Source organism: Geotrypetes seraphini, chromosome 2 (genome assembly GCF_902459505.1).
Source record: "Geotrypetes seraphini chromosome 2, aGeoSer1.1, whole genome shotgun sequence".
In the NCBI taxonomy this organism is placed as follows: Eukaryota; Metazoa; Chordata; class Amphibia; order Gymnophiona; family Dermophiidae; genus Geotrypetes; species Geotrypetes seraphini.
Window position 1 is genome coordinate 522809571 of NC_047085.1, and position 13612 is coordinate 522823182.

General features: G+C 45.6%; 2 protein-coding genes across 4 annotated transcripts in view; one reads left to right on the plus strand and one right to left on the minus strand.

The window, feature by feature from the left end:
* The window catches only part of LOC117354717 (zinc finger protein 850-like), a 948741-nt gene that overhangs the window by 721278 nt on the left and 213851 nt on the right, over positions 1-13612 (plus strand). The gene's annotated exons all lie outside the window — the stretch shown is intronic.
* The window catches only part of LOC117354733 (oocyte zinc finger protein XlCOF6-like), a 44800-nt gene continuing 34191 nt past the window's right edge, over positions 3004-13612 (minus strand). The window contains exon 3 of the mRNA XM_033932673.1: positions 3004-6474. Coding sequence (XP_033788564.1) covers positions 4100-6474 — 2375 coding nt within the window. The 3' untranslated portion in view covers positions 3004-4099. The remainder of the gene's footprint in view (positions 6475-13612) is intronic.

Consider the following 13612-nt stretch of genomic DNA (forward strand, 5'->3'; position numbering starts at 1 on the left):
CAGGGTGGGAAGGCATCATTATTTCTTGTGTTTAGTTTATTGAAATTCTATATGTGGTTATACTTTTATGGATGAATGTTTATGCTTTAAAAATGTTTGCAATGCACTGTTAATATTTAAAGATTAAAAAAAAAAAGAAATTCAAAATCGGCTGCAATCTGGGGTATAGTTGCCCTCAATGCAAGAATTTTATCATTAAAGAATTCGGCAAGAGTTTCAAGAGATGGAGTGAGTTCTGGTAACCTATTTATCAGCTTGAACAACTCTGCTATTTAGTTTAGATGTTCCTCTTTTCTGTGCGTAATATTTTGAACGCTTTTCTTTGGTCAAGATTTTATAGTTTTTCACTTTATATCTCCAATTGATTTTGTCCTCTTCTTTGTTCGATTTATGCCAAAGTCTTTCCAGTTTTCTCAGTTCCCGTTTGGTAGCTAATAGTTCAGAATCAAACCATTCGTTTGAAGCCCTCACTTTCTTTTTCTATACTTTAAATGAGGCTATTTGATCTAAAACTTCTTTGTGGAGAAATCTTGATTCTTCTTAGTGTTGAAATATAATTCGTAGTGAGTCCAAAATTCTGTTGGATTTGTAATTCCTCTGCTAGTAATTGATTTTGTCTTTACATTTTTACTTCTGGTTTTTTGAAGAAGTTGCTTCTTTTGCCAGCTTAAATCAAAATTGCATATATAGTGATCTGACCAGATGCATTTTTCCCATGCCCCTAAACAATATCGAATCTTAAGATCAGATATTTCTTTTTTTGAGAAAGTTACTTAATCTAATCGATGTCCCTTTATCATGTCTTTTCTCTATATCTGGTTTTAAGAATCCAAGAGTTAATATCTATCACTTCTGGATTTCCCACTTGTTCCAAATGGATGTTTATATCGCCCAGTAGAAGGTTATAAGGTCCCTTCAAGGTGTTTGTAGTAAGAAATTCAAAGAATTCTTCTTTGGCACTTGACCATCTTTTTGGAGGGATGCAAAATAAGGTTACAAGTAGCGAGTCTTCTAATTGACTATTTAAGACCTCCAAGTCCTTTGTAGATTTAAAACCTACCTTATTAAAATCAAAAGATTCTTTTAAGATTATCGCTAAACCACTCCCTTTTTTCCAACTTCTGGATAATGGGAGAATTTTATATCCCAGCGGTATGAATTCCTTCATAATAGCATCCGTGTCCGAGACCATCCATGTTTCTGTTAGAAGCAGGAAATCAGGGTTCTTTCCCGTCAGCCAATCGTTTAAAACCTGCGCCTTGTTCCTCGCAGATCTAATATTCAGATAATACCCTTTAAAATTACCTAGATTGGGTGGAATTGGTATTTCGGTTTCTTCTAGCTTTCTTAAAATTCTATTCTTGATCCTATTTCTATGGATTTTGAATGGCTTGCAAATAGGATTTGCTACAGGAATTTGTAAAGGGCCTTGTTCTAAGCAGTCGTATAAAAATTGATGGGAACCAACTGGTTTATTCATCTTAATTGGCTGATGCCAAGAAAGGTGACTAGGAATATATTTTCATGCCTATCCTCGTTGCACCAGCTCCTATAACAAATCAAACAGAACACTCCCGATATCACTTCGAGTTTGTTAAAAATTGTCATTTCGTTTCTATCAACACACAAGTTTTCTGAATTATGCTTATCAAAACTCCCCTGGCCTCATCCTTTCACTCGGTCACTTTGCAAAGGCACACACTAAGTTACATTAATCTAAATCCAACACTACTCAATAATAAGTCTTTGAATTGGTCAGCAAGTTAACTGTACTTTCGGTATAGTTAGTTATACTTATCAAGCGTCCTCTGTCTCTGCTCGGTCACTTCGTAAATGCACGCGCCTTTGCCGTGCACCTTAGATGGCACGCCAAATGGCAGCACGCCATTCCCGCTGGATTTTTAAGATCTCTCAGCTGGCTGGAGGGGCGGAGCAATGCTCACACGCCTGGCAGAAGCAGGGCTCTGAACAGAGCCGGTGGTTTGCTGGACGCGGTGCTGATTAGCACTCAACCCAGCTGAGCTCCCTTGTCTTGGGTTGTTCTGAGCTGATTACTGCTCATTACACCTGGTCTGATTGGTATACTCACTCCAGCCCTGGTTTGCCTTGCTCCCACCCTGGGGCATGCTGGGACTGGTAGTTCCTGACCTTTCCCTGTTGTTTGTTGCTTAGAACAGGCTTTAGATGACTTGCCAGTTTTAGAACTGGTATGTAAAAGATTCTGCTGGTGCTGCAATACTAGGGACAGGTATTGCATCCTAACACTAGAGATCAGGTATTGCATCTCTCACAGTCCAGTCCATACTAGAGGTCTGCACGGGAATGGGGATCGCGGGAATCCCATGGGAATCGACCCAGCTCTAGCCAACGGGACTCCCACAGGGATGGAAGGCTTTCGAAGCAGGTTCGTCTATATAATATAAAGGACATGTCAGCCTTCGTAAAAGAGGGGGTTTATAAGTTAATTACCTGAACAGAAAACAAAAAAAAAGGGTTCCACCAAAGAGATTCCACAAGGAAAACAGCAGCGCAAACACAAAAGAAACTGGAATTGATGATCCTGTCAGAAGTAATTGCTGCTTTTTATGGGGACGGGCGGGGATGGAGGTAATTCCTTGCAGGGATGGGTGGGGATGGAGAGGATCCTGGGGGGATGGGTAGAGATAGAGAAGATCCTGGCGGGGATGGATGGGATTACTGTCCCCGTGCAACTCTCTAGTCCGTACCTCCATCCCTGCTTCTTGGGCACTGCAGTATTTCCTTTACAGGCACAGGGGTGGCACTGACAATATAGCTTCACTCCTGTGTGCCTTTTACCATACTCAGAACATGTATCAGTTTATCTCGTATGAATTCTCTGGTGTCTCGTGAGTGCACTCTTGTCTGAAAAGCATTTACCACACTCAGAACATGAAAATGGCTGCATTCCTGTGTGGATGATCTGGTGTGCTGTGAGGTGTGTCTTCCTTACAAAGCTTTTACCACACTCGGAACATGAAAATGGCTTCTCTCCTGTGTGGATGGTTTGGTGAATTATGAGGTTTGCTTTACCTCCAAAGCTTTTACCACACTCAGTACATGGAAATGGCTTCACTCCTGTGTGACTACTCTGATGTCTTCTCAGTTCATTCCTATGATGAAAGCTTTGACCTCACTCAGTACATGTATATAGCTTCTCTCATGTGTGACTTCTTTGGTGTGTTGTGAGCTGTGTCTTCCTTACAAAGCTTTTACCATACTCAGAACATGAAAATGGCTTCTATCCTGTGTGAATTCTCTGGTGTCTTGTGAGTGTACGCTTGTCTGAAAAATCTTTACCACACTCAGAACATGAACATGGCTTCACTCCTGTGTGGATGGTCTGGTGTCTTGTGAGTGCACGCTTGTCTGAAAAATCTTTATCACACTCAGAACATGAAAATGGCTTCACTCCTGTGTGGATGGTCTGGTGTCTTGTGAGTGCACGCTTGTATGAAAAGTCTTTACCACACTCAGAACATGAAAATGGCTTCACTCCTGTGTGGATGGTCTGGTGTCCTGTGAGTGCACGCTTGTCTGAAAACCCTTTACCACACTCAGGACATGAAAATGGCTTCACTCCTGTGTGAATTATCTGGTGTCTTGTGAGTTCTCTCCTGTCTAAAAAGCCTTTCCCACACTCAGAACATGAAAATGGCTTCACTCCTGTGTGGATCGTCTGGTGTCTTGTGAGTGCACGCTTGTCTGAAAACCCTTTACCACACTCAGAACATGAAAATGGCTTCACTCCTGTGTGAATTATCTGGTGTCTTGTGAGTTCTCTCCTGTCTAAAAAGCCTTTCCCACACTCAGAACATGAAAATGGATTCACTCCTGTGTGGATGGTTTGGTGAATTATGAGGTTTGCTTTACCTCCAAAGCTTTTACCACACTCAGTACATGGAAATGGCTTCACTCCTGTGTGACTACTCTGATGTCTTCTCAGTTCATTCCTATGATGAAAGCTTTGACCTCACTCAGTACATGTATATAGCTTCTCTCATGTGTGACTTCTTTGGTGTGTTGTGAGCTGTGTCTTCCTTACAAAGCTTTTACCATACTCAGAACATGAAAATGGCTTCTATCCTGTGTGAATTCTCTGGTGTCTTGTGAGTGTACGCTTGTCTGAAAAATCTTTACCACACTCAGAACATGAACATGGCTTCACTCCTGTGTGGATGGTCTGGTGTCTTGTGAGTGCACGCTTGTCTGAAAAATCTTTATCACACTCAGAACATGAAAATGGCTTCACTCCTGTGTGGATGGTCTGGTGTCTTGTGAGTGCACGCTTGTATGAAAAGTCTTTACCACACTCAGAACATGAAAATGGCTTCACTCCTGTGTGGATGGTCTGGTGTCCTGTGAGTGCACGCTTGTCTGAAAACCCTTTACCACACTCAGGACATGAAAATGGCTTCACTCCTGTGTGAATTATCTGGTGTCTTGTGAGTTCTCTCCTGTCTAAAAAGCCTTTCCCACACTCAGAACATGAAAATGGCTTCACTCCTGTGTGGATCGTCTGGTGTCTTGTGAGTGCACGCTTGTCTGAAAACCCTTTACCACACTCAGAACATGAAAATGGCTTCACTCCTGTGTGAATTATCTGGTGTCTTGTGAGTTCTCTCCTGTCTAAAAAGCCTTTCCCACACTCAGAACATGAAAATGGATTCACTCCTGTGTGGGTGATCTGGTGTGCTGTGAGGTTCCTCTTCTGATTAAAACTTTTACCACACTCAGTACATATAAATGGTGTCACTCTTGTGTGAATTCTCTGGTGTCTTGTGAGTGATTTCTTATAACGAAAGTTTTTATCACATTCGGTACAGGTAAATGGCTTCACTCCTGTGTGAATGGTCTGGTGTATTGTGAGTGATTTCTTATAACAAAAGCTTTTACCACACTCAGAACATGAAAATGGCTTCACTCCTGTGTGGGTGATCTGGTGTCTTGTGAATGTTGTCTTCTCTGAAAAGCCTTGACCACACTCAGAACATGAAAATGGCTTCACTCCTGTGTGGATGATCTGGTGTCTTGTGAATGTTGTCTTCTCTGAAAAGCTTTTACCACACTCAGAACATGAAAATGGATTCACTCCTGTGTGAATTCTCTGGTGTCTTGTGAGTGCTCTCTTGTCAAAAAAGCTTTGACCACACTCAGTACATGTAAATGGCTTCACTCCTGTGTGAATTCTCTGGTGTATTTTGAGACTTGCTCTTAATGTGAAGCTTTTACCACATTCAGAACATGAAAATGGCTTCACTCCTGTGTGGGTGATCTGGTGTGCTGTGAGGCTCCTCTTCTGATTAAAACTTTTACCACACTCAGTACATATAAATGGTGTCACTCTTGTGTGAATTCTCTGGTGTCTTGTGAGTGATTTCTTATAACGAAAGTTTTTATCACATTCGGTACAGGTAAATGGCTTCACTCCTGTGTGAATGGTCTGGTGTATTGTGAGTGATTTCTTATAACAAAAGCTTTTACCACACTCAGAACATGAAAATGGTTTCACTCCTGTATGGCTTATCAGGTGAATTTTGAGCTGTGACTGAATTCTGAAGCTTTTACCACAGTCAGAACATGAAAACGGCATTACGCCTGTGTGAATGGTCTGGTGTATTGTTAGGCTTACCTTACATGTGAAGCTTTTTCCACACTCAGAACATGAAAATGGCTTTTGTCCTGTGTGGATTCTCTGGTGTACTGTGAGGCTCCCCTTCTGAGTAAAGCTTTTTCCACACTCATAACATGAAAATGGCTTCACTCCTGTGTGGATGATCTGGTGAGTTGTGAGTGCTCTCTTTACATTGAAACTTTTATCACTCTCTCTACATGTAAATGGTTTCATTCCTATAGGAATTTTCTTCTTCATTCTGCTCTTTCTGCTTTTACCGCTGTCAGCAGAAATGAATAATCTCTTGTTTCTCTGAATTTCCTGATGTTCTGGGTTATTCGCCACCCTGCAAAATATTTCTTCAGATTTAGTAGAAGTGGCTGATTCCTCACCAGTTTCAGCCTTTTTATGATCTGTGAATGGTTCCCCATCACTGAAGCTTTTCTCACATTCAGAACATGTAAAATGTGTCTCTTTTAAGCAGGTTTTCTGTTCTCCCTTTTGACTGGAGGTTTTCCCACAGTCCGTACATGTAGATGATCTCTCTTCAGTATCAGATCTCTGATGTGATTTCAGAATTGAACGACCGCTGAGGAATATCTCACATACATCACAGGAACATCTTTGATCTCTCATCTGGTCCCTCTGGTCTTCCTTTCTCTGTGTGATATTACTGGTCTTCTTGAGCAGAGCTGATTCTCCTGGTGAATATTTTTGATTTTGATTTTTTCCCTTCTCTCCCCAGTCAGAACAGGAAGACGTTTCTTCTTTCTCTGATAACATCTTTACTCCTTCAGGCTTCTCAGTGAGCTTCGATGGATTATATTTAGGGTCATCTTTTTCTAAATAAAAAAGAGTATTGTATATTTATTACTGTAGCAGAAAAACCTTTGAAGTTCAGTAATACAAGTTCAGTAATACAATACCTCTTTGTAAATTTACCACCCACTCATTGCTCAGAAAACATTTCCAAGCTGATCAGTACCAGAGATGAATATGATCTGCAAGTCAATATATAAGGAGAAATTAGGTTTTTACCTGCTAATTTTCTTTCTGTTAGCATGTAGACCAGTATAGTCCTTATGAATGGGTTATATCTCACTGTGACCAGCAGGTGGAGACTGAGACCAAAACTTGTATATTAGGTAAAGCTCCCCCTTTCCCTTCCAGTCTGCCAAATAGCCAAGCAGAACCTAGTAAAACTTATCTGAGAACATGAACAACACTCCGAACAGAAGAACAAAAACAACAAACTCATAAGCCTTAGCCGCTGTTCTTTTATCTGCCCGGCCCTAGAAAACTACTAGAACCCGCAGAAAAGTAAAATCTGCACGCGAGCAAAACCCGCAATCACCGCAGAAAGACAGAAAGGGTGGGGAACTATACCGGTCTACAGGCTAACAGAAAGAAAATTAGCAGGTAAGAACCTAATTTCTCCTTCAGTGTCGCCTGATAGGCCGGTATAGTTAATCTTCACAGATGGGACGTACCAAAGCAGTAACCATCAAGGGTGGAACACCCGAAAGGCCAACACCAAAATACGCTAACTGTATGCCGCATCCTGATGCGTTTGAACATCCTCACGGTAATGTCTGACAAAGGAATGCAAGGAAGACCAAACTGCAGCCTTACAAATATCCACAAGATGCACAAAAGATGATTCCACCCAAGAAGCTGCTTGACCCTGAGAGGAATGAGCCTTGAGAAATTCAGGAACAGGCTTTTTCTGAAGAAGATATGCGGAAGCAATACTCTCCTTGGTCCATTGCGCGATGGTAGCCTTGGAAGTGCCAACCCTCTTACGAGGACCCGCTTGAAGGACAAAGAGATGATCTGATTTCCTGATCTCCTGGGTCCTCTGCACATAAGAGTGAAGGACCTGACAGACATTCAACTTGTGCAACTGCTTTACCCAACACTGGGAGGACCACTGACTGATTGACATGAAAGGGAGAAACTACATTTGGCAGAAAAGAAGGAACAGGCCACAACACAACCCGCTCTTTAGAAAACTCCATGAAGGGAGATCTACAGGAGAAAGCCTGCAGCTCAGAAACACGTCGAGCATAAGTAATGGCCACCAAGAAGACCGCTTTAAGAATAAGGTCCTTCAAAGAACAGTCGCCCAACGGTTCAAAAGGTGAGTGCACCAGAATTGACAGAACCAGATCCAGATCCGAAGATGGAACAGAGGGTCTTAAAGGGAGACTTGAACAATTTGGCTGCCTGCAAGAAGCGAATCACATCAGGAATGGCAGTCAAACACTGACCTTTCAACAACCTACAAAAGGCTGACAGCTCTGCAAGCTGAACCCAGAGCGAAGACTAAGCCAGTCCCCTGTCCAGACCATCCTGCAAGAACTCTAAGATGTCAGGCAGGGAAGCACGAAAAGAGACCATTCTACGCACAGCATACCACTCCTCAAATAGACACCAAACCCTCACATAAGCCTGAGATGTAGAAAGCCTCCAGGACTCCAAGAGAGTTGAGATCACTTTATCTGAATACCCCTTTCAAGAGCCAAGCCATAAGATAGAAGGGACCAGGATCGAACATTGGAATGGAACCTTGAGTCAGAAGGTCGGCCGAGAGAGGCAGAGGAAGAGGATCCGCCACCAGATGCCTCACCAGATCTGCGTACCATGGTCGCCTGGGCCAATCTGGAGCCACCAGAACCACGAGGCCTGGATGTTGAACTGTGCAGAGTAGAACTCTGCCCACTAATGGCCACAGAGGGAACATATATAACAGCCCCTCTGTTGGCCATGGTTGAACCAGAGCATCCAGGCCCTCGGCCTGAACATCTCTGCAATGACTGAAGAAGCAGGGTGTTTTGGCGTTGACACTCATGGCCATCAGGTCTATGAGGGGTTGACCCCAAGACTGCACTATCAACTGAAAGGTCACGGAGCTTAGACACCACTCTCTAGGATCTAGAATGTGATGACTTAGGAAGTCGGCTTGAACATTCAACACTCCGGCTATATGGGAGGCTGAGATGTCCTGAAGATGAGACTCTGCCCAGACCATGAGCAGAGCCACCTCCTGTGCCACTAAAGTGCTCCTGGTGCCCCCCTGATGATTGACATAGGCCTCCACTGTGGCATTGTCCAAAAGGACCCTGATTGACTTGCCCATCAGAAAGGACTGGAAGGCTAGCAACACCAGACAGGTGGCTCTGGTCTCCACTCCAAGATATTGATCAACCAAGAAGCCTCCTCCGTGGACCAGGTGCCCTGAGCTGAGAGACCTAGACACTAAGCTCCCCAACCAAGAAGACTGACATCCGTGAGCAGCACCGTCCACTGCGGCTGGTCCAGACTCGCCCCTTGTACAAGATGGGAGGTCTGGAGCCACCAACGAAGACAGCACCGAGCCAAGCCTGGAAGCAGAACAGGATGATCCAGACTGTGCCTCTGAGGCAACCACCTCTGAAGAAGAGCATACTGAAGAGGATGCATGTGGGCCTGACACCACCTCACCACATCGAGGGAAGCCACCATTGACACCAAGACTTGGAGGAAATCCTGTGCCCGAGGACACCCGGACGCCATAAGCAGGTGAATCTGAGATTGCAATTTGCTTACCCGGGCCTCCAGAAGAAAGACCTTCCCCACGGAGGTGTCGAACAGCACTCCTAGAAACTGCAGGCACTGAGATGGAGACAACCGGCTCTTGGAAAGGTTGACTACCCATCCCAGTGACTTTCTAAACTCCACCACATGAGCTATGACCCATGTGCTCTCCTGGAACGACTTTGCTTGAATCAACCAGTTGTCCAGGTAGGGATGAACTAGAATGCCTTCTTTTTGCAATGTTGCCGCAACAACCACCATCACCTTTGTGAATGTCCGCGAAGCCATGGCCAGACCAAAGGGATGTGCACATAACCGATACTGTTGCCCCAAGATTGCGAATCGCAGGAAGCAATGATGAGAGGCCCGAATAGGAATGTGTAAGTAGGCCTCGGTCAGATCTAGAGAGGTCAGAAATAGAGAATGACACGGTGACAAAATTCATCACCGTTCCTGTCCCCGCGGATAACCGCGGGAAATAATCCCATGTCATTTTCTAGTGTCTATTTCAACCTCGGTCCTTCTACACCAGCATTCTTCAAAGCAAAACTTGCGGGTCAGTGGTTGTGGCCATTCATACTCTGATTCTTATGTGAGCCAAGGATAATGAAGCCATTGTGACATCACTGATGTGATTGGCTCTTAGGCACTGGTGGAATGAGGCATTATGACATCACAATATCTGCTCTGGATACCAGAGACTGTCATTCTGTAGTGTCTGTTTCAACCTCAGTCCTTCTACACCAGCATTCTTCAAAGCAAAGCTTGAGGGTCAGTGGTTGTGGCCATTCATACTCTGATTCTTCCCTCTCTCCTTAAAGAATGACATGAAGATGGTTTCCCGCGGTTATCCGCGGCGACGCGAACGATGATGAATTTTGTCACCTTGTCATTCTCTAGTCAGAAACTCCCCAGGGTGAACCGCCAGAATCACAGACCGCAGAGTTTCCATGCAGAAAGAAGGCACGTAAAGAGCCATGTAAAGAGGCTGTTAGAGCAAAAAAAGAACATCCTTTAAAGAATGGAAAAAGAATCTGAATGAAGAAAATAAGAAAAAACACAAGCACTGGCAAGTTATTATTACGAAATCTTTTTTTATTGGTGAAGAGAATAACAACTCATAACCACAGAATACAGATAAGGATTGTAACTATTCCAACAACAGACAAAAGAGGGACAACTCCCCCCTCCCCCTCCCCCTCCCCCCCGAAGAGGACTGGACTCTGATGTCCTCTCAGGGAACAAAGAGACCCAAACACTCCCCAACAGATCAGTTTCCCCCCTCCCCCCAAACCACCCTACCCCCTACCCCCAACAGAAAGGAATCCCAGGTCAGACAGGTGGAGCAGAATACAATTGCAATCCGTTCACAATGCGACTACGACTCCTTGGCGGCAAACTGTCCAAGTAAGGAGACGAAGTGTGAATAAAGTCTCTGCTCTTACGACGAGAGGAACAAGCCAGCCTGGCCTCCCAGCACATCAGCTCATGAAGTTTGTTCCTCCAATACCAAAAGGAGGGAGGAACATCGGCCAGCCAATGGTTCAAAATACACTTCTTCCCCAAAATATAACATTTGCTCAAAAACAATTTTTCAGCAGAAGAAAAAACAGAGAATGCAGTGAAGTGAGCAAACAGCATATGAAAAACAGAAAGAAGGACAGGAACTTGAAGAAGGCCCTGAAGGAAAGAGGCCAGAAACCCTGAATACTCTCACAACTCCAAAAGCCATGAAAGTAAGAATTCACTTCAGTGAGACAGGTGAGACAATACTGGGTATCCACACAGCCCATATAGAAGGCCCGGCTCTGGGAGGTATAGGCCCGCTACAGGGTTCTGTAATGGCATTCACGCAGCTCCGCATTATAGACTAAAACCGGAATCCGGCGGAGAGCGTGGAGCAACCAGTCCACCCCAAGCTCCCTCCCCAAATCCCTCTGCCAAGCCGCCAAGACAGAGGAAAAGTCGTGAGGAGGCCCCAAGGCTGCAAGCCGTCGGTGAAAAAAAGAAACCGAGATCTGAGGTTCCGGATCCTCCCCCCCCTTCCAAAAAAGCTCGAAACTGCATCCCAAAAGACAAAGAGAGGGAATTTCGAGGAAGCGAGCGCATATAGTGCTGCAACTGACAATGTGCATAAGCAAGACCGAGAGAGGGAAGACCACTGTGCTGTAAATCAATGCAGGACTTCAGCTCCCCGTCGTCCCGCAAGACCTGAAAAAGGAACTCACAGCCTCGAGCCCGCCATCTGCCAAAAACCGAAGGCGCCAACCCCGGAGGGAAGGAAAAGTTACCAGTCAATGGCAACAACACACTAACCCGGGAATCCTGATGCCACAGGGGAAGTATCCGCCGCCACACCTCCCAAAGAGGACGAAACAAGACACTACGCCTACCAGGAACAGGCACCTCCACCACCCGAGCGTGAAGAAGAGACAAGAGGTGAGCAGGATAAAAATAATCACGCTCGAAGGAGACATCAGTATACAGCGTGGTACCCAAAGCCCAATCGCTAATATGCCGCAATAGACAAGCCCAGTTATAAAACATGATATTCGGCACCCCAAAGCCTCCACGGTCCCACGAGCACACCATTAAACGCCACCGCAGTTTAGGCTTCCGTCCCCCCCCAACAAAACCGCGAGAGCAAAGAGTCTGTAGAATGTATAGCCATTTAGGAAATAGGACCATCTGAAAGAGATGCACCCTCCCCATCAAGGAAAGCGGTAAATCACGCCAAGCAGCCAGAACTGAGCCCATAGAAGACAAAAGTCTCGTAACATTCAACTTGTAAAGTTCCCGCACATCCATAGAAAGCTGGACTCCCAAATAGCGAAAGGAAGACTCCGCCCATTTCAAAGGAAAAGCCCCCCCCCCAAGACTCCTGGAGCCCCGCCGAAGAGGCCAATGCCTCAGATTTAGTCAGATTCAGTGCAAACCCCGAAAAGTCCCCGAACTCCCGAACGCTCTCCAGGAGGGTAGGCAAGGAACGGCGCGGGTCAGTCAGAAAAACCAAAAGATCATCAGCAAAAGCCGCCACCTTAAAATGAGTGGCACCCAGCTGAAGACCACAGATGTCCGCATTAGATTGCAGCTCCCGAATCAATGGGTCCAAATAAAGAGCAAAAAGCAGCGGCGAGAGAGGGCAGCCCTGGCGGGTACCCCTCCGAATGGGAAAGAGGGCCGAAAGGCCCCCGTTCACTAAGATACGCGCCGCCGGGTCATTATACAGCGCCTGAAGAGCATTAAAAAAAAAAAGGGCCAAACCCGTACGCACGAAGCACAGCAAAGAGGAACCCCCACCCCACTCGGTCAAAGGCCTTTTCAGTATCGAAACTAATAAGTAGGGCGGGGGTGCCCTCCGCGCCAGCTTGTTCCAAAGCCAGCAGGATACGACGAAGATTTTTAGACACCGGGCGAGCACGCACAAATCCCACCTGCTGGTCAGACACCAGAGAAGGCAATACCTGGGCCAACCGATTGGCCAGTACTTTAGCCATCAATTTTGTCTCAAAATTCAACAAGGAAATGGGTCTATAGGATCCCGGCAAAACCGGATCCCGACCCGGTTTCGAGAGAACGATAATCTGCGCAAGGTTCAAATATCGGGGCAAAAATCCCTTGGCAATGCTCAAGTTAAAGATCTCAGACAGAACCGGGGCAATATCGGCAACGAGCAACTTAAAAAACTCCCCACGGAAGCCATCGGGCCCCGGTGCTTTACCCAAGGGGCTTGCACGAATCACACATTCCACTTCCTCAGCAATAATAGGGCACTCCAACATTTCCGAGTCACTAAGGGACAGGCGGGGCAGATCCAAACTGTCCAAATAGACTGTACCATCAAGGAGGTCTGGGTCTGGCGAATCATACAAAGCGGCAAAAAAGTCACATAAAATACGGCTAACATCCGCAGGCTGGTGATAGAGAATGCCTCGGGAATCTCGCCGCCACACCGGACGCCCCACGATAAGAGCAGGCCAACCGAGCCAACAGCCGACTGCTCTTATTAGCAAACTGAAATAATTGGAACCGATAGTGATCCCGAGAGCGCAGTGCCCCTCGATGCAGAAGTTCATTCAATTCCTGCTGCGCCTCTAATAGCTGTGCCCGGAGTGCCAAAGAGGCCCTACCAGCATAGCGCCTCCGCAAAATCAAACCCGACGCTGTAACGCCAAAACTGCCCGGTGACGCTGCTTTGTTTCATGAGCCGCAAACGCCAGGATCTTCCCGTGTAACACAGCCTTCGCCGTTTCCCAATAAAGAATGGGATCCTCTCTATGTTCCTGATTGGTGCATTTAAAATCTCCCCACTTTCGCAACAGAAAATCATGAAAACGGGCATTCCGGTACAAATGACAATTGAACGTCCACTGGGTGCCACCCCCTCTAGAGGGGATTGCCAAT